At 34.6% G+C, this 21,908-nt stretch overlaps 2 protein-coding genes and 1 non-coding gene across 6 annotated transcripts; all 3 read left to right on the plus strand.

Moving 5' to 3' along the window:
• Positions 1–417: 417 nt before the first annotated feature.
• LOC121811382 (leucine-rich repeat extensin-like protein 4) lies at positions 418–1,859 on the plus strand. The gene has a single exon (XM_042212231.1). The coding sequence runs from the start codon at positions 459–461 to the stop codon at positions 1,626–1,628; it is 1,170 nt and encodes a 389-aa protein (XP_042068165.1). The 5' UTR covers positions 418–458; the 3' UTR covers positions 1,629–1,859.
• Positions 1,860–6,102: 4,243 nt separating this feature from the next.
• Positions 6,103–6,205, plus strand: LOC121742782. Its single transcript, XR_006038120.1, has one exon. It is a non-coding gene; the product is annotated as a U6 spliceosomal RNA (small nuclear RNA).
• Positions 6,206–8,332: 2,127 nt separating this feature from the next.
• On the plus strand, positions 8,333–17,751 carry LOC121742230 (transmembrane E3 ubiquitin-protein ligase FLY2-like). Of its 4 annotated transcripts, none has more exons than XM_042135314.1 (16): positions 8,334–8,833; positions 10,468–10,540; positions 11,844–11,971; positions 12,435–12,550; positions 13,462–13,522; positions 14,093–14,159; positions 14,238–14,315; positions 14,435–14,592; positions 14,715–14,774; positions 14,882–14,975; positions 15,191–15,358; positions 15,447–15,775; positions 15,847–15,966; positions 16,046–16,201; positions 16,530–16,675; positions 16,770–16,798. In XM_042135314.1, exons 1-14 carry the CDS (start codon positions 8,708–8,710, stop codon positions 16,145–16,147), a joined length of 1,680 nt encoding a protein of 559 aa, XP_041991248.1. In that variant the 5' UTR covers positions 8,334–8,707; the 3' UTR covers positions 16,148–16,201; positions 16,530–16,675; positions 16,770–16,798. The 4 variants fall into 4 exon arrangements, with proteins under 4 accessions (XP_041991250.1, XP_041991248.1, XP_041991246.1 ...); XM_042135313.1 differs by having other exon boundaries at positions 8,336–8,497; positions 8,637–8,833; positions 16,530–16,798; XM_042135316.1 differs by lacking the exons at positions 16,530–16,675; positions 16,770–16,798 and adding an exon at positions 17,242–17,751 and having other exon boundaries at positions 8,333–8,833.
• The last annotated feature ends 4,157 nt before the right edge of the window (positions 17,752–21,908 follow it).

Here is a 21,908-nt window from a genome sequence, read left to right on the forward strand (position 1 = left end):
ACCCTAAAAATCGCATTTAATATATTTTTCTAACTCTTATGGACCGACAGTTAAGTTGGCCATATATTTTTCTAACTCTTATGGACCGACAGTTAAGTTGGCCAACCCTGACCTCACCTGAATAGATCATTATACTCATGCACACCACCTTCCCCAGGAATCTTAGTTCAAAACCAAAAATAATTATACTATCATGATACCATCAATATAATAAAAGACAAAATACTACTTTGAAAAAGATCTAAGTTCATCTTATCAACAATGAAAATGGTAAAAAGACAATCATGTTGGCTGCCATTTAGTGATGGTAAAAGGTCGCTGTAATTGGTAGTTGTAACAATGAATTTTGAGAAATCATATCCACCTCAAATCTATATATTTTCTTATACCAAACCTAAGACAAACTCCAATAAACAAATAAACCTAATTTCATCATCTAATCACCCTAACCAATCAAAATGCCCTCAAACTCCCTATCCCATGCCACACTATTCCTCCTCCTCCTAACCCTCAACCCCACATTAGCCAAGAACCACCACCACCACTCACCCGCCGCCGGCCGCCACGCCCAGAAAAATGCGACGGCCATCCGGCTCCGCCAGGCCTACGACGCGCTCCAGTCCTGGAAGCGCGTCATCTACTCGGACCCGCGCCAGCTGACCTCCAACTGGCGCGGGCCCGACGTCTGCGCCTACACTGGCGTCTTCTGCGCCCCCCACCCCAACGACACCTCCATCACCTCCACCGTCGCTGGCATCGACCTCAACCACGGCGACCTCGCCGGATTCCTACCTGAATCCCTCGGCCTCCTCTCCGACCTCGCCCTCCTCCACCTCAACTCCAACCGCTTCTGCGGCGTCCTCCCCTCCTCCCTCGCCAACCTCTCCCTCCTCTTCGAGCTCGACCTCAGCAACAACCGCTTCGTCGGCCCCTTCCCCGCCGTCGTCCTCTCCCTCCCCTCCCTCCACTATTTAGACCTCCGGTTCAACGAATTCGAGGGCCCCGTGCCTAACCAACTCTTCAACAATAAACTCGACGCAATATTCATCAACAACAACCGGCTAACATCAGTCATCCCGGCCTCCCTCGGCTCCTCCTCCGCTTCCGTCGTCGTCTTCGCCAACAACCGCTTCTCCGGCTGCCTCCCACCGTCAATCGCAAAATTCGCCGACACATTAGAAGAGCTTCTCCTCATCAACAGCAGCATTTCCGGGTGCCTTCCGGTGGAGCTAGGGTTTCTGTACAAGCTACGTGTTCTTGACGTCAGCCAAAACGACATCGTAGGGGAGATTCCGTACAGTCTCGCGGGGCTGGCCCACCTGGAGCAGCTCAACCTGGGGCACAACCGGCTGACGGGGGCGGTGCCGGAGGGGATATGTGCGCTGCCGAATTTGGTGAATTTTACCTTTTCTTATAACTTTTTGTGTGAGGAGGAGGGGATTTGTGGGAATTTGACGGCGAGGGGGGTGGCGTATGATGACCGGAGGAATTGCTTGCCGGAGAAGCCGCGGCAGCGGAGCAAGAAGGAGTGTGACGCGGTGAAGCCGGTGGAGTGTGTCGAGGGGGAATGTGGGGGGAGGGAGCGTCATGATGGTGTTGGTGTTTCTGCAAGTTCGCCGCCGCGTTAGATTTTGCGGCGGTGGTGGAAATTGGAAGCATCTGGAAAGTTCCATTCGTGAAGGAGTATGTGTATAGTAAGTATAGTGTAGAACTAGTATGACTTAATTTGTGTGAATATTGGAAGTACTAGTTTTTTTTTTCTTTATTGTTGTGTGAGTATTTGTTGATTTGTGTGTAGTGCTTCTTTTGTTTGTATTTGATAAATGAATAAAATTATTGTTGTACAAAATTTGATCAAATTTTTGTTTGTCATGCAATTTTAAAAGTTAATTACAAAAATTATGAAGTTGGATTTGTTTTCAGTCATCGTAAATTCGATCAATGTAATATGTTGTATTTTTCAGCTAAATGATGTCAGTTTCTTTATAAGACAGTACTATCATTTAATTCATCGACTGTGATATTTTTATTATATTTTTTTCGACTGTTATATCAAATACAATTATAATTAAAAAAATCTTCATATAATAATTGAAAACAAATCGAAACTTTATATTTTTTTAATTGCTTCTCAAATATTTGAGCGGCCGACTATAATTTGAGTATTTGATCAAATTTCATGTTTTTTTCTTGCAATTTGCCCTTAAAAACCATAATTATATCTCTAATTGAGTAAAATTAATTGTGATCAATAATTGTAAAATAAATTTAAAATGTATGAAAATGAATTGATACAAACAATAGAAAAACTGAAAGTGGATTTGTAAATCAATGAGACGTAAATAGATGGAATATAGATATCAAGTGGGTGGTTGTTGGTTTGGCGTTTGATACTCTATCCCAACTTTGGTGTTTCTCATAAATATCAGGTCAATTTTTCATTGTTTTTTTTTACTTTAATTTTTTTTATTATTAATTAGGATTCGTTAATCCAACTAGAGTTTATAACTTATATTTTAAAATTAATGAGGTTAAAAACTGTTTTCAATATTTTAGAATACAAATCACTAAACAAAACATTTCTCTCTCCATTTATACTCTAAATAAAAAATTGCAAATTTTAATATGCTGAAAAAACATACCTAATTAACGGAATAAGGTACATAGGAATCATGAGGAATTAAATTATAGATGGGAATGAATTGTAATTATCGATATGAAGATATTGAATATTAGAATAAATAGTGGAATTCGTTAATAATAATATGCCGACAGTACAGGCACACAAATGTTCTTGATTTTGGGAGAGTGAAAATGATTAACAGATTTGATGTCGTAACATCCCACAATTTAAACATGTGCCAGCTAACAAAAATAATCTCTTAACATAATAATAAAAAAATCATCCCTTATTAAAATTATTTTAATCAAATAGTATAGGTTGGTAATCAGTTTTAATCTTACCTAATAGCGTTAAGGCGCAGTACCATTAAGTTAAGTTTAGAGAAATAATAAAGACTGTCGACTTTGACCAAATAAATGAACGAATGGCTAACTAGAAAGTATAAACCACTCTAGTCTAGTGAGTCTAAAATATGAATTGTTTTTCATTAAACTCATCATCATATAATTCTAATATCGAAACTTGTTTAAAGAAATAAATGTTTCATGTTCCACTCAATTCAATTGTTTCAATATGGAAACCAAAATAAACTAGAATAAAGAATTTAACTAGAAAAAATTGTTTTCTTAAGAATTAATGAATTTTAAAGAAAAAAATTAATACTATGTGATCAAACAACGATCCATGCAGAAATTATGACAGCCACAACACTCAATCCCACTGCCAAATTAAATGAAGCACCAGAAACCGGCGCCGGTGCAAGGTGGGGCGGCAGGAACACTGACACGATATGATCCTCTGGTGATTCAACTTATGGTGGTGGTGATTGGGGAGAAATGGGGGCAGGATGAGGCGGTGATGGTGGCTGGGAAGGCGAGGGCGGTGGTGTGGGTTTATTATTTCCGGGGAATGGGGAGTGAGACGAAGGCGCGTGGGTTGGTTTTGGGGGAGATGGTGAAGGAGAGTGAGATAACGGCGAGTGGGTGGGAGATGGGGAGTGAGACGAAGGTGTGTGGGTTGGGGTTGGGGATGAAGGAGAGTGAGATGAGGGCACGTGGGTTGGGGTTGGGGGAGATGGTGAAGGAGAGTGATACAATGGCGCGTGTGTTGGGGTTGGGGATGAAGGAGATGGTGAAGGAGAGTGAGGAGATGATGATGTATGAGTGGGAGATGGGGAGTGAGACGAAGGAGCATAGGTTGGGGTTGGGGATGAAGGGGAGTGAGATGAAGGCGCGTGGATTAGGGTTTTGGCTACTAGGGTAGGTGAGGGTGAGTGGGGGAATAGTAGCGCGGGTTTATTAATGGCGGGTGATGGGGAAAGATATGGTGGCGCGTAAGGGGTTTTCTCAGCATGGGATGGGGGAGGGCCGGAGGGTGGTGGCTGGTGGTGGTGACGACGATTGGCGATAACACGGATGATTATTTTCTGACCCTTTTCACATCTTTGATGGTGGCCACTGATGAAAAAGAAGAGACCAGATCAATCGAACTTGAATATTGAGTTGCCATCATTTAGGGTTTGGATAGGGTTTCTTTTGTTGCATTTGTTGTAGTCATCTTCCCCCACAATTAGAACAGAATCATTTCCCTTAGGATACTTAAAAACTGAAAAAAAACACCCGCACATACATTATAAAAGGAATTTTATTGATCAACATGAATATTATAGTAGTTGAATGATATTTCTCTTTTATTTACAAAGATAAGAGATCACCATATATATAGAGGAATAAGCTAAACAAAATGTTGGTAAAGACTCCATTGAGCCTATTTTCTTACTAAAAATATAAATATTAAAACAATAGCGATGGAATGAAAGAATAAAAGAAAAATATAGATTTACCTAGCTCATCGTTGATTTGGAATCGATTTCTTTGAGCCCAATAGCTATAGCTTTCGGAGGGTGAAAGCGTCCAACCATCGCGTTCACCCACGTGAAACACGTTACCACGAGCAAGAGACGAATTTAGTACAAATCCGATGAAGTACACAAGCAACAAGTTCAATGTGGATTTACAAACCCCCATTTTGTGTAGCAAGACTAATTGAGTTTCAAAGGATTGGTTTTGGATTTGAGATTAAATATTGTTTTGAATGTAGATTGGGAAGAATTTGTTGTGAGGAAATAGGAAGTTGCGAAGGCTATTTATTTATGTTATTTGTACCTTCACACCTTGGTAGAAAACGAAATTTTTGTTTGAATTTTTGACTAAATTTGATTTACTAAGAACTCTTAAATGTTGTAATACATGGATTCATGGTATTATATATTGAAAATACAAGATAATATTATCGGTAATAGAGAATTGGTAATAGATTTCAGTACATATGTTTAATCGATATATCTTTCATGTGTAGGGATTTTGTATGGACTAAGATTTTATGTTAATTAGAAAAGTTACGTTTAATGGTACATTATCAATTAAAATGAAAATTTTCATAAATACCAAAAATTACCTAGTTATAAAAATATTGTCAGTTGTCTTATATTAATAATACCACTGTATCCCACAAATAAAAATTCCAAACTTCAGATCTGATTTACTAGCTATTTCAATGATTTTTTTAATATTGTCGTCTATAAAAATAAATGTAATAGAGTATTTTAAGTAATATGACTCTAGCCAAGCTGGCGAATTATACAAATTTGCAACTTTTAAGTGAAAAGTCAAGGGATTTCAACATATATTTGGGGATTGCAAAAACTAGCAAATCTAATTTTGATAATATCTATATAAAACTATATAAATGAGGGATTGCAAAAATTACAAATATGTGAAAAAGATTTTAGCATCTTTTGCTATACTTATAGAAAATAAAGTCTATAATCCATATAGAGTAAAGGCCAAAATTGGTCCTGAACATATAGTCATTTTACGATTTTGGTCCTAAACATTAACTTTTGGATTTTTTGGTCCTGCACATATGGACATTTGATCATTTTGGTCCTGCACATATGGAAATTTGATCATTTTGGTCCCCCGTCAACATTTTCGTTAAAAACTAACGGTCAACAATATCTTTTGGATTTTTTGGTCCTGCACATATGGATATTTGATCATTTTGGTCCTGCACATATGGAATTTTGATCATTTTGGTCCTCCGTCAACATTTTCGTTAAAAACTAACGATCAACGGCCGATTTTTGACTAAAACAATGGGTTGGGTCGGGTCGTGTTTGGGTCGGGTTTGGGTTACACGTTAAGAAAAAAAATAATTATTTTTTATTAATTAAAAAATTATAAAACTTTAATTTTTAGTTATTTTTGTTGATTAAAAATATTATAACGACTAAAACATGATGTTATTATACGATTTAAACATGATATTACACAATAAAATAAAAAATTACCAAATTAAAATAATCATTTTTAATCAAAATAATAAAATTAAAGTATATTAATATTAAATCTATATAATATTAATATACTTTAATTTTATTATTTTGATTAAAAATGATTAATATTAAATCTATATAAGTCCCTACGGGGACATCCGATAAAATTGGAATGATACAGAGAAGATTAGCATGGCCCCTGCACAAGGATGACACGCATAATATTAAATCTATATAATAAAATTAAATAATTAAAAAATTATTTTTAATAAAATCTAAGCATAATATTTTCTTCAAATTCATGAAAAAATTAATTAAAAAATACTATACTTTAATTTTATTAATTAAAAAATATTAATTAATTTTTAAAGAATATTATGCTTAGATTTTAACGAAAATATCATGCTTAGATTTTAAGAAAATATTATTTTTTTCTTAACGTATAACCCAAATCCGACCCAAACACGACCCGACCCAACCCATTGTTTTAGTCAAAAATCAGCAGTTGACCGTTAGTTTTTAACGAAAATGTTGACGGAGGACCAAAATGATCAAAATTCCATATGTGCAGGACCAAAATGATCAAATGTCCATATGTGCAGGACCAAAAAATCCAAAAGATAATGCTGACTGTTAGTTTTTAACGGAAATATTGACGGAGGACCAAAATGATCAAATGTCCATATGTGCAGGACCAAAAAATCCAAAAGATAATGTTTAGGACCAAAATCGTAAAATGGCTATATGTTCAGGACCAATTTTGGCCTTTACTCATCCATATATAAAGCGAAATACTCCGTCATTGATTGCCTAAAAAAAATTATTTGATGGTTTAGGTCTGAATCTGTCCCATGTTTTGTTTTAGTAGTATAGTATATTTACTATAGGGCTGACAATTTTTGACACGACACGATAACACGACACGAACTGACACGAAATTAATGGGTTTAGGTCAGAGCTTATTGGGTTCGTGTCCTTATCGGGTCGACCCATTAAGGACACGAAAATTTCGTGTCGTGTTCGTGTCGGGTTCGTGTTATCCGTTAACAATACGTGTTCGTGTCGTGTTCGTGTCGGGTTCGTGTTATCCGTTAACAAATAATATTTTAATATTATTAATTCTTATTATTTTCATTTTTAAATATTTATTAACTTAACTCTCATAGTCTCATATGGTCATATCTCATTTAAATCATTTAAATATTTAATCACTTTCCAATACGTGTTGTTATCGTGTCGTGTTGACCCGAAGTGGTTCGTGTCGTGTTCGTGTCGTGTTCGTATCTGAGGGTAGCGGGTCGTGTTCGTGTTTGTTGTTATCGTGTTCGTGTCGTTATCGTGTCGACACGATAACGACCCGACACGCATGATTTGCCACCCCTAATTTACTAATTCAAATGAATGTTTATTAAGTGTAACATGTTCTATATATCAATTTTTAAAAAGTGTACATTTATCATACAATAAAGTTGTCATTGATATATATGCCTAATGGGTATTAATATTCCTTTAAAACATCCAATATATTATTCAAAGACGAAGCATAATACATCAAAACAACACTAATGGGGAAACCGCTTCTTTCTTCTTTTCAAAGAATTATTTTTCTGATGTATTATCTTTCCCTAACTAAATTGCATTCAATTTCACTAACAGATGTTATATTCGAAATAAATCCATAATAAATGGGAACCATGCATCTATTTATATCCTATTCCATTGGTGATTTTTTAAAAATATCTTGAACTACTAATAATTACAGTAAATTAGACTATAAATTCGTCTCTGATCAAACAACGCGATGTTTTTATTAAGTTTCATGTAGTTATTAGTACTATATTTTATTGTAATTATCAATAAATTATAAAAACTACTTTTTCCTCTTTCTTTTCTAATCTCCCATGCTATAATATCCTAATCTGCTATGAGATCGTGTGCTCCATTATAATGAAAAAAATTATTAAATTATTTGCGTTGAATATCCTTCAAAAGTTGTTATGGGTTTGCTTTTGAGGACTTGCTTTCCGTATGTACTCATCAATCATTATAATTTACAGTGTAAAATTATCTAGCATAAGATTAATTAATAAAATTAACTATCTCTTCTGATAAAATAAATTTAAAAAACGATTGTACTAAAAACATTATTTCGATATTTTTTAAAATACGTTGCAATTGCTAAATAGGTAAAAGATTTATCACTAAATTCTCAATTAAACCTTAATATTTTGAAAAATTAAATAGTAAAAAGAAATTAATAGTACTTCCCTATTTATCTCAGTTCTTCCATATATCTTCTTGACTTTTGAGTGTTACCTAACAAGTGGAGTACAAAACGCCTTGATAGAATTTCACAAATTCAGTAAAAAAATGGGTTCAGTTGAATTAATTAATGATTAGATTCTATGTTCGTTTTTGGTTCGATAATTGACTGGTGGAGGTCAAGCATGATTTCGTTTCCAACCCAAACACTACAAATTGATAATTTCCTTTCCCTTTTTTCTTTTTGTTTGGGTGTCAAACTAATGATTCATTAGGTTATTAAACTCTCCCTTTCTCTGTATACCGATCGGTGCATTTCATCCCTTTTCTTGTTGAGTTTGTTAGCAATACATTGTTTGTTGGACTCTTCTTTAACCATATAAGCCACCGATTGAAGAAAGAAATGATTTTTAGGTCTTTCCGGTGATGGGCTTTGGAAAACTCGAGAAATCAGTTTACGGCTAGGATTTTAGCTCAGCTCCTCGATGGAAAGTTGGAATCTTTTGCGGTTTCTGTTTCGGAATCTTTTTGGGGTATGGTCCATTTTAATGGTGATGTGGCCTGTGAATGGCTTTAGGCCTTTGAGGCAGAGACGGTCTTGGGGTGAAGAGGTTAGTGCTGTGTGTGTGTGTGTGTGGGTTGAATTTCTATTTATAGTTGGAGCAGTGCAATGTTATTAGTTGTGAATTTTTATGTGATGTGTGGTTTTATTATGTTGATTGGGAGTCTAATCTCTGATTTTTGTTAATTAATAGGAGGCTTAGTGAGCTTCCAAAGTCAAATTCTTTCTTTCTGTGTAGCTGTTAAATGTGTGAAAGGTTGAAATTGTAATGGTGGTGATTTATGTAAGAGAGACTTAAGAAAACCAGCAGTTTCTTGATTTTTGAAGGAAGTGTTGCAATTCTATGTTTTTGTTTTGGTTCTGTGGATTCTTTGCTTACTAAATGACTGATGATGGACGAATCTGTGTTTCTTCATTTCTTATTCCTGTTTTTGTGTTGTAGAATGTAGTTAGTCTGTGTTGTAGTTCCTGGGGGACAGTTGAATGAATGATTTGATGGTATATGCCTGATTATTATGAGATTTGTAGTTGCATGATGTCGGCACATAATGTGTGTATGCCACCTTTTGGGTTGCCAATTAGTCTTTAAGAAATGTCCCACCAAGATAAAAAGGTAGTTGAGTTGATATTAGGTCCGCAGGGCTGTAGAGCAAGTGAAATATTAGTATAAATCATGCATATTTGAAATAAGTAATGCTGAGACGCTTATCACTGATTTAGGTGAAGTGCAATTGTTTGGCAGAGGTAATTGTTGAGATGCTTATGGAGTGCAGAATGTGACTTTTGTTGTAATTGGTAGCCAAAAGGGCCTTGTCCACACTCTATGGAGGTCTTGTTAATTGTACGATTGGAATTGATTTGAAAGAAGTTGATATGTTCTGTTTCATATGATTGTTCAAGACTTTACTGGACGTAGATGCAATACGAAGCTGTATCAATTATTATCGTTTCATCAAATTTTATTCACAAACTTTGCTGAATGGATCTTCAGTGAGCCTATTAATTTTCTGACTTTAAATAAGGGAATTCATTGAATGGCTGTAGCTTATAAGATGTTATGTCTATTTAGCCCCACAAATATACTTGATTAGAGAATATCGAACTGCCTAACTTTCCTTTTTATTTTGACTAGCACTAAGTTTTTACCAACAATGCTTCTGAAGTTAATAATGCGTCTCATGTCTTTTCTATTTTCATCAACTTTTCCATGTGGGAAATACCGCTTCTCTGGAAGTGAACTCCCGAGGTGCAAAGAACTTGCATAAATTTTGGTCACCTTTCCCCTGGTTAGGCAAGTGTAGACAATGCAATGCTTGCTATAATTTGATTCCTAAACTGAATTGACCCTTTGCACATAGCAATGCAAGCTTTGGCTTGCAAGTCAATAGTTCGTCAGTGTCTAAAAGCTGCAGAGATGATGGAGAGATAGTCTTGCAGAATGGAGTATGAATTTTCTCAATATCTAAGGACTAAGTTCATTTGGCTAATTTGTATGTGCGGTTGCGAATCTATAGTGTGTGCTTGCTTAGTGTGAGATTGATGGAAAATAACAACTTATGTTTCTCACTGAGTAACCGTAGATTTTATGTCTTACTGTGCTTATGTTTGGGATTTACCTTTCATCCATATTGTCAAATCTTCTGTGTTTAATTCTAATCTTTTGGGCCCGTTTACTTCTTGCAGTGGCTTCCTATTGGCAAGGACGATCAAGAATTGGGACCGTTTTCATCTTGGAATGTTACCGGGACCTATAGAGGTTTGTAATGTATTTACCCATTACATCATTTAACGATCGTTCATTTGCATGAATCATGTATGTCGAATCAATTTACATTTCTTTTCTGTCGTATGTGATATGTTGCAACTAATATAAATTGTTAAATCAGATATTAGCAATATTAGCAATCCAGTGCTTTGGAAATTTCTCAATCCCAAAAGCTTCCATGATGAGATTTCTGATTTTATTTCTCTTGATGCATCTTCTATGTTAGCAATCTTGCATAGCTGACTACTTGCAAATATTGAAGAACTAATGAGGTGCTTGGTATGATTGTCGCCTAAGTTTTACCACGTTGGCAATTTTAATTATTAGATTTGCATATGAGATTCATTTACCTTAAGAGATAATCTCTCAAGAATAGAACAGAAACATTTTGGTTTTGTGCATTGCCGAATCATACCTCATATGTCTTTGCAAAATGCGAACTATGAGTATGTTCTTCTGAATGTTGGCGCTTGTCAAGTTGATTGCTGCCATATTTGATTGCTAAGTGTTGTCATTTGCTGGATATGAGAATCACGAGGGTCCTTTTTATTATTAGAAACAGTTTTAGAATATGTTAATAAAGATTACTTAATTTGTTATAAAGGATGAGTTTCCTTGTTTTGATTAATAAGTGGGAGCAGGGGAAAGGGAAAGTGGGAGAAAGTAAATGCATAATTTTGATTTTTCCATAAAGGAATGTTTAGAACTACATTGGAAATTATGTTCTCTCTCATTCCCTTTATGACTGTTTGGTTCAAGAAAGAGAAAATGGGCTTTGGTAGCTCCGTGAAGGTGGTGTAAATGGTGGGGGGGGGGGATTATTTCCATTTCATCTTACTCATTTCTGGCACTTTTTACTTATCTTAATAAAAGCCTCTATCTACATAAATATAAATCACAAAATGATAGATCATGTTCATCTGTTTTCGTGTTAGTAAGATTAATACACTATTAATTTGTAGACTTGTAGTGTGGGCTGAATTCTCCTTGTATCATAGAAATCGCAGTTTATGGAGAAAACAGAATGGTGAGTGAGGGTTTAGGCGTACCCTTTTGGCAATATTTTAACCTTGCTATCGACAAAATTTGATCTTATTGTTTTAATCCTTGGCATAACAGATTTATATGATGCATTTTATTGATAATTATCTGGCTATACTCAGTTTTGTTGTTTAATTTGGTTGGCCTTTAATGACCTACCCAAATCCAGAATGTTTTCATGTAATATCAAGTACTGTGCTGTTCCCTGTTACATTCTTATCGCGTAATTTTGTGAAAAATTTATGTGGTGCAGGGAGTTGGAAGTTTCCAGATTCTGCAAATAGCTCTTCCAAGTTTGCTGATTTTAGGAAGTCCAATGGCAATTCAATACTAGAACTAATCAGTACACCAACAAAAATAACCGGTGTACACTATGTGAAGGTTACTTGGTTATACTTATTTCTTAACTAGTTGGAGACATGACATGGAACAGACCTTCTGCTCATTCATTGGACGAGTGTGTTCATTTTGGAGATTAATTGGTTGTTTAAAAATTTTGATACCTGATATCAACCTTCTGCTCAGTAAATTATCGAAAAACTGTTGCTTCTGCAGATTCTGGTTTAAGATATAGCACCACTTTAACTATGTTGTCTCTTATTATCAGCTGCCCAGTGACCTCGATAAAACTTAGATTCTCCAAGATGTCTCTATGTTTATGTGTTCAGTAATTAATTCGACTCTTTAGTTCTTATCTTCTGATTGATTTTGTTTGTGCAAGCATTTTGGGAACTTGGTTAAATATTTTGGTATCATGAGCTTGTTAATAGCTTCTCTAACTGCAGGCTCTGATTTCAGTTCACATGTTCCAATTGTAACTGTCGTCTTCAATGTAATATGCTAGGGAGTTATTATTTTCCATGGCGTGTTTGACAATGAGAATGATGTTCACGGAGCTCGAATCAGGGTAGAAGGTGTGTATATTTGGCCTTTCAGACAACTAAGAATGGTGGCTAACAGGTAGCTTCCTCTACTACCCTGATTCCTTTATTTCTACGACTCGGTTTACGTGTGCTTTGCAACTTAGCTACCTAATTCTTGTTTTAATTAGCCACTAATCTCATCATTCATTCGGGGAAGTACGCAGATTCTGAATAAAAATTAACAATTGGTCTTCTATGGAATAAATCAATGTTATCAATCTCGTATGGCGGCTTATGGCGGTTTGCCTAAAAACCGCCACAGGGATATGGCGTATTAGTATGGCGGATATAGCGGTCAAAAATTAAATAAATAAAATAATACTTATATATTTATATATAATTCAAAAATTAAAAAATATTAAAAACATAACATCTAAAACACTTTAAACAATTAATAAAGCATAATATACCACTCTAACAACCATGTTTCTTGCATAATGTCCTATTCCTAAATGCAGTACACACGCAATGTTGTCAAATGTCGGATATGGCGGTGCTATGGCAGCGACATGGTGCTATGGCGTTTCCACCACCGAATGCCATGCCATAGCGCCATGGCGCCGCCATATCCGCTATTTGATAACATTGGAATAAATCATAGAGATAAATTCTAAAAATCTGAAGTTTGACAATCTGCTATCAGGCAAAACACGGTTTTCTACCACATGCATTTGAGTTCATCACAAAAACACCCCAACATATGGGCAAATATAATGCAGCCTCCTGAATCCTGCCTTGTTCAAAATTTGTCAATTTTATATGAATGAAAAAGAAAGAACAATTCAAGAATTGATAATGAAGACGTGTCGGTCAGTTGTTAAACTGTCGAAAATCAATTTACTCTTAATTAGAGTTGGACACCTTTATACACATAATCTGCTTCATTTTCTGGAATGCTTGTGTTCCTATATATTTATCTTTTAATCCTCCCTCTGAATATTTCTGCAGTGGAAAAGAGAGTGAGTTTGGGCAGGAAGATGATTATTTATTGTCTAACCCGTATCACTTGGTAATCACACTCTTACTTCCTCGTGAAGTTACTTTTTACCCTTCCACTGGTATAGCATGATGGTTGTATTCTTCTCGTATGCTTCAATTTAATTATACATACTCGACACTTTTTTGTTTCTTTTGAGTATGTTTTATTTATAAAAAGAATGCATTGCTGGAGCTTTTACTTTTTGAGGGCTCGACTTTTCTTACAAAAAACTTTGTTTAAGATTCCTTAAGTCCTTTTTTTCCTCTAAAAGATCTGTTTGATGGAGATGTGCGTTCATATAAACCGAATACATGAGATGAATATGGATGTTAAATAAAAATTTGGCAGTGTTGAAATGGGATGGCATCAAGTTGAAACTAAATATATATCCTGTGTTCTTACTTAATCGCTGTTAATACATAGTCAACTGTCTTAGGTACGATTTTCTGATGATGAAGTTATTCCTCCAGTGTTATGGTGTGTCCGAGTTTCGTGATCTTGAAATACACCTCAATGGTGGTTTGTTTAAAAATGTGTATTGATTGCTAATGTTTTACAAGTCAACTTTTAACTTCTTTGGCATTTTTCTTCTTAGTTCAGCTCGGAGTTTTCTCGTCCCAGGTGTTTCAGGAGTCTCCACGAGAAAAAATCTGGAAGAGGAAACAATGTATGCTCCTTTGCTATTATTTTATTTCATTATCAGTTGATAAACTTGCTCCCTAAAATTGCTCGGTACTCTGTGTAGCCCCAATTTACGAAATGGAGAAACACTGCAACATTGAGATCGCTGCGAAAATTTCTCGAGTGTCTTCCAGAAGAAATGGTAATAAGTTTATCAGACTCTACAAGATGTGTTCTTCCCTTTCGTTCTATTTTAGCCTGCCTATTGGCTTAGACAAAATATACAATCTCTAACTCGATCCATACGTTTCTTGTATGTAGGTGGAGATCAAGACAAGTACTATCTAGAAGGAGTTATGGAGAGCCCTTCAGTGGATGACGATGTAGATTGCTTCTCGCCCATGCTCTTGAATGCGACTTCTGTCAACGTCGAAGTCTACTATAACAAAGCAGTTAACTACACTTTGATGGTTACCTTTGTATCCTTTCCCATGTTGATTGATCTCGAGTTTCTCAGATATTGCTATTCATCCAGGAGAAGGTGAAACAGTGTCATAGTTATAACTCCTTTGTTGGATTCTTTAACCTTTTCATGTGCTAGATATCTTTCCTCGAAGTTCTATTGTTAATCCGGCAAATGGAACATAGTAACACCCAATCAGTAAGTTGCTCGATACTTGATGAACGACTTCCAAACTTAAAAGTCGCAATGAGTTAATATCTCTTACCAGCCAGTTTCTTTGTAGCTAACTCGATAAAACTTTACAGGGGGCTGCCAAAGTTTCGCTTCTGATGATTGGGCATCAAGCTATAATGGATGCTTATCTCTGCCTTCTACATCTCACTGCTGGAATTTTAGTTGGTATGCTTATCTTGAAAATAGTTACTTAAAGGAGGCACACTCCGGTGCATCCGGGCTCACGAAGCATCTGTCCTAACTTAATAGTTGAGGATTCATAAACCCCAAATTGGATTTATTAGGGCAGGTGCACCGTGTATCGGGATGCATACAAGTTTTTGAAGTTATAGCTGTTAATAGTTGTTCGAACTAAAATGTGATGCTTGTCCATTTTGCAGAATCTCTATTTAATGCTTTTGCAACGGCAGCATTTTTCAAGTTTGTGGTATTCTCAATCTTTGAAATGCGGTACCTACTTGCTATATGGAAGGCGAATAGGCCATCAACTAACGGAGAGAATTGGGAGACGATGAGGCGCGAGCTCTCGGTTCTTTACAGTCGTTTTTGTAAGTAATATACTTTTATCAGCTACAAATGATTTTGTTACCTTGTTGCTAAACACTTAATCTGATGTTTCTCGCGTCCTTTTTGCAGACGGGATCCTTTTAGGTGGCATTCTTGTCATGTACGAGTTCCACAATTTTCTGCGAATCATCCTTCTCCTCCTCCACTCTTTCTGGATTCCACAGATAGTGATTAACGTAGTTCGTGACTCGAGGAAGCCATTGCATCCTCATTATATCCTAGGGATGACTATAACTCGAATTGCTATTCCCTTATACGTATTCGGCTGCCCACATAATTTCATGCGAATAGAGCCCGATCAGAGGTGGTGTATCTCTTTGGCCTTTTTTATGGGACTGCAAGTCTTCATTCTTCTTCTCCAGCATTATCTCGGATCCCGTTGCTTCATTCCCCGTCAGGTATGATGTGTTCGTGTCTGTGCATTCATGCATAATCCGAGCTCTCTCTGATGCTTTAATATGATCTGCAGATTTTACCGGAGAAATATAGCTATTATAGGCGATTCCTTCAAGGGTCAAACCACCACGCGACGGATTGTGTCATTTGCATGACCGCCATTGACCTCAACCAGCGTTCGAATGATTGCATGGTAATCCATCAGATCTTCTTCTCATCGCTCTGAAATCACGTCTTCTTAACCGTAATCTTCGACTCTGTCGTTCTTTCAGGTGACGCCGTGCGATCATTTCTTTCACGGAAGCTGCTTGCAGAGATGGATGGACATTAAAATGGAATGCCCGACATGCCGCCGTCCCCTTCCACCTGCTTAGAAATGTACATTTTGTTACTCCACGAAATCGATCTGCTCTGCTAGTTAAACAGTGGTAAGATGTTCGAAACACCCTAATCATCGATGTTCTTGCTTCATTTTCGTCTCCTAATAGGGCGAAAACCGTATTCTGACACAACCTTTACGACTGCTTTCAAAATCGTCCCAACATTGATTTAGTGTCCATATTTGACCTAGACAAAAACTTGTGTACACCCCAATTAGGGTTCATCAATCCCCAATTCGGTTTTACCAATCAAAGTTAGGGTTTAATTAGCGCGGATGCACCAGAATGTGCCTCTCCGGCTCATTCCACTCCTTTTCCGGTGATGGATCAAATTTTCAGAACAATAACCATTCTTTATATGCATTTTTTATTCCAGTTGAGGAATAAACCTAAGGCATAACTGGTAGATTTTCCGAGCAGAAGCAAGCGAAACGACAACCTCCAACGGCGACGGTGCCGTGTATACTGTATGTAATAGAAAGACAGCAATTAGGGTTCCAACTTTGTTGTTCCCATTTTTAGGTAGGTTCAGAACAGTCTGTTTTAAACTCTGCTGATACAATTTTCTCACTATATTCTGAATGTATATATACATACATATATTTCTTCAATTAAGTTTGAATAGGAGAGAAGATTGTACCGCGATATCCATGTGTTATTCGAAGTACGGAGGCATGAAGTAGGTTCGTGTCAGAGTCAGTTGCGTTGGGGTCTCGTTGTCGATGCTTGCCCTACTTGGCCCGACGCAAGTAGCAAACTAATAAATCCTCAACTGTGACATTAAAACACTGTCTAGTGCCAAATTTGAGATGATGATTGATGAAATTATGATGCATTTGTAATGGGACCAAAGTTGTGCACTGGTCCATGTGCCTTTGTTGTTTGATGAAAATGATTTTTTCAAATTATGTCAGAGTATTTGCAGAATTATGAGAATGTTGGATGTAAAAACTTGTGAAATGGCTTAGGTATAACTTGAGCTGTCTCTGTTTTATCACATGTGTGCAAATTAAATTTTTAGATTTTGATGATTAATTGTTGTAGAATATGCATATGTTGCTCAGTTATTCAATTTTTTTTGGTGACAGTTATTCATATTTATTAAGGTTAGATAATATGGCAGCCCACATTGTGTCAGGTGAGTGTTTGACTGTTTGTTTATTTTTCCCCCTTTTATTTCATCCTAAGGGCGTGCGCAATGCAGTCGCGAATTTTAGCCAGATCGATGGCAGAGAGGGCGCGACTGCATTGCCAGACCGAAGCCTAAAAGTGTGGATATGTTGTTAAGTGCGTGGCATGCCATCCGCGCCTCACACGTGCGCAACATGTGTTGTTGCGCATAACTCTTCGTTTCTTTTTCACTTTTCTTTTTGTTTATTTCCTTATTTTTCTCTTTCTTTTTCCCTTACTTTTAATTCTATATTTTCTTTTGCCCCTATTTATTTGATAGAAATAAAGGTTAAAGTGTTTTAAATTTTATTATTTCAAAGTATTAATTTGTTGGCATGAATGTATTAATTTTTCAAAATTGAATGTATATAGAATAAAATTGTGATACGATCAACATAAACATAATGTATGAATTATTATTATTATTATTATTATTTTATTAGGTAATTTTTTCTAAATTTTAGTAATAATTAATTATTAATATTTTTATATTATAACAATTAAAATAAATATGAAATCTGAGACAAATAAAATTTGATAAATTACAAAAGTAAATGCTGAGAATATGAATGGTAGAGGTTTGGTTATGGACTTTTGTTGTTCTGCAGTTAGTATTTTTTGTAAAATTTGAGATTTTGATCTAGAACATGAATAATAGAAGTCTGAATGGAATTGTGGATGTAATGGTTTATTTAATTTATACAATTTTTAATTTAGAATTTATCAATTCAATGAGGATTTTTACAATTTGATTAAATTTGTAGTTAATTTTTAGTAATTTCTTATGGTTGAATAAAGTAAGTCAACCATATTGACGTGAGTCAACAAACTTAAATAGAAAAGCCTGCAATAACGCGTGCTTATATATTACTCATAAATATTTATAACCTAATTACTGAAAATATTTTAACAGAGACAATAATATCGTGTACTTAATGGAATTCACCTATTGTTATATCTTTGTTTACCTATAAACATTAAAGCCCCCCAACTATCACAGTTAAATAATTGAAAAAATCATTCTCATGATAGTTATAGTGAATAGAAGCCATATATATATATATACATTTATGATTAGACAAAAACATACTAATATCACGGTTGGTATGGGTAGTAATAATGCTCTAATATCTCTCTAAAGCAAAAACAATATAGGAAACGTGCCGAAGAAATCGAAATAAAGTTTAATAATTGGTAGTAGTAAATTAACTTGTAGTTTATAATGTCAAGTTTGGAAAGGAAGATGAATATTGTGGGCTTGTTGTTTCTCATGCCCGAGCGTTGTTGGTTTGGTGTGTTTTCGTGTCGATCTTGTTAATTTGTGCGATCTTAGTGGATGTCGCACAACTTTCTCCTCCATTTTGGGTTTTATTTTGTTGCTGATGTAACATACTTTGTGCTTGTTACTAAGTAATTTAAGCATTTAACTTTAATTACTATCATAAAAATAATTGACTACTCTCTCATATTTTCTTTTCTATCCGTACACGAATAACAGTCTCGTTACTTTTACTATTTTTTAGTATTAGAGCTCACATTTTACTAACTTATTCAACTTTTATTTTATTTATTAAAATAACTTTTGATAAGAATAATGATCATTTGGAACAATTACCTTTAGTTACAATAAATATCATTTTTTACCCGAAAAACATTTTATTTTTTACTCCTGACAACAATCATTTTAATTACCACACACAAACTCTTGTGTCTTGTGTTTGAATATTTCACTAATATTGGTAAATGTCAAATAGGAGTATATGTTTATGATGTTATTGAAAATATATATTAATGTATATTTAAGATTATAAATAATACTAATGTATATTTAAGATTATAAATAATACTAATGTTGACACCTGTTGATGCAGAAATATGAGATAAAATATAATTGGAGGTGCTTTACTCTTCATAATTCTCTGAAGACAAGTGTGACCTAATTTGTGTATAAAAGTATTGTACCGTAATGTATTTATGGAACCCAACTGCTTTTGATTGATTTATATTTGTCGGTGAAAGTGAAAAATTAAATTCAGTGGTCAGTGTAATAACATAAATGTTGCACGATACACAGAAAGAAAAAAAAAATAAAACTATTAAATGTTAGCAACAAGATGTTGATACATCAATTATAGTCCATATCACATTTTCTTTAAATAAAGTCATTTAATAAAACACCCACACACACACACATTGTGCATATATACGTAGATATTCATGTTTTTTTATGGTTAAAATTGTCCAAATTTGTTTAAAGAGATAATGATCAAATTAATTTAGGACACAAATATATGATGGAGCATAATTATGCCAACTAATTAGATCAAAATTCCAAAACAAACTAATCATTGAAGCATTTAATTCATTATAAAAGTGAAAGCTCATATATGATTTAAAATGCACCAGTCCTAGCCTTTATACTTGAACTAGCTATATGATTATTCTCTTATAAAAAACAATGCCCTAGAAAAAAAAAAGAAAAAGAAGGAGAAATCGTTTTGAGTCTTTCTAGGGCTAATTTCCACTCCAATAAAGTTAAATCAGTATTTTTTTTAAGTACCATGTTTATATTAACCTTTTTAGTTATGTCGGTAGCTGACCAAACTAGACATTTTTAACAGTAATTTTTTTCCTTCTTATAAGTATTGCAACTTATAAATTTAAATATATTTTATTCATATGTAAACGAACTTGATATATTTATATATCCGCGTCTAGCTAAGCTTGTGCATGTTGTACCTTCTGCATTGTGATTTGTACCTGCGACTTGGGGTGGCACGGTACGGTATACCGCACTCAAAATGTCATACCGCATACCGTACCGCAAATTGCGGTATGAGAAAATATCATACATATACCTTACCGAATTTTTCGGTATACCTCATTGCGGTATACCGCAAAATTCGGTATGATTATTTTCGACACCGTTGTGTTTCATACCAAAAAAATTCTATTATAGCCAAATATTTAAAATAAAATTTCACTTATTTAAATAATTTCTAAAAGATTAAAACTACACCATAATCAAATCTATACAGTGGACTTGATTTGCATCTTTGCATGTGTATGTTTGGGGTTGGGGGCGGTTGAACTAAAATATGAAAGTATGGTTAGGGATTTTAATATATTAAATATTTTTTATATAAATTTTAAATACAACATATATATCAAATTTTTGGCAAATATCGTAAATGCGGTATATTGCGGTATACCGCGGTATAAGAAAACATATACCTTTACCGTACCGATAGATATCGGTACGGTATCATACCGTACCGCAACTTGCGGTATACCGCAAATTCGGTATTTTCGGTACGATAAGTGCGGTATTTCGGTATTACGGTATATTTTGCCAGCCCTACCTGCGACGGCTATGGTTAGGCATTAAAGGAGAGAGCATGCTATTACTATTATTGCATCGAACTAACTATATGGCATTATTCGACTTTCCATTATTTGGATTCTGCCAAAAAATGACTAATCAATGAACAAAAGTAAAAAAGCTTATGCCAAAAATACATGTGTATTGATGTTCTACCAATAATGTACGTCGTATTGGTTCAAATCTTCAAATTCTTTAGCAAGAAATGTTGGCTATATATTGTTTATTTTGTTGTTGTTTACATATGTATTTTATAATGGTAATTGGTTTATTTAATTATGTTTAGCTAGTCTTGGTTCAAATTATGTATAGTTTTCCATTAGATATATATCTCGAAGTGTATATACTATCAATTAAAGTAGACACCAATCCAAATTCAACAAAAAAAGGTGTCCCATATCATTTTCTGACCATAGAATGTCACCAAATGTCACATGAAAATTATAATTAAATTTTATAAAGATAATATTCTAGCATTAAAATATAGTTGTTTCAAGCAATACATTTATTTCTATGTACGTATTTTGTAAAATTATTACTATATACATTTCAAATTTTAGAACTCGTTACCATTATCTACATATACAATAAATATTGCATAATATTCTCGTGCATTGCATAATAAAGGGTCAATCTGATTTAAAATAATTTGTGACGTCCTTTGTATATAATTGAATTATTTAAATTCCCCGTTTCTAGTTATTTTGTTTTCATCCTTTAACTTCAAATATTCGGATAGAAATTTGGGTGATTAAATTAAATAGTACTCTTGTTCAAAATATTTACTTTATTTTTTTATTATAAAAGCTATGTGAGATTAATTAATTCAGTAAGTCGTCCCGTTTGACCGATGCAAGTAATTAATAGTTAAAAAAAAGTGGGAACCACACTTCATAAATATTTGGTTCCTTTCACCGCAAATTACAGCTCACAGTTTCATATAAATGGTACCCAATATTAGGTGAGTTGGCGTCACTATTATAAATTTTTCTCAACTACCATAAAAAAATATAAAATTAAAGCCCCTTTTGTTCGAATCATAAATTGACGGCTTACATACCAAAACATGTAGAATACATTATACATATACATACCAAAGTGAAAAGAGTATTTGTATTCATGCCATTGATTATTGTTATCTGAAGTAGTAATAGAAAGTTATGATTAGGTACGTTTAATTGAAAAATAAGATACTATCAATGT

This window comes from Salvia splendens, chromosome 7 (assembly GCF_004379255.2).
Source record: "Salvia splendens isolate huo1 chromosome 7, SspV2, whole genome shotgun sequence".
NCBI lineage: Eukaryota > Viridiplantae > Streptophyta > Magnoliopsida > Lamiales > Lamiaceae > Salvia > Salvia splendens.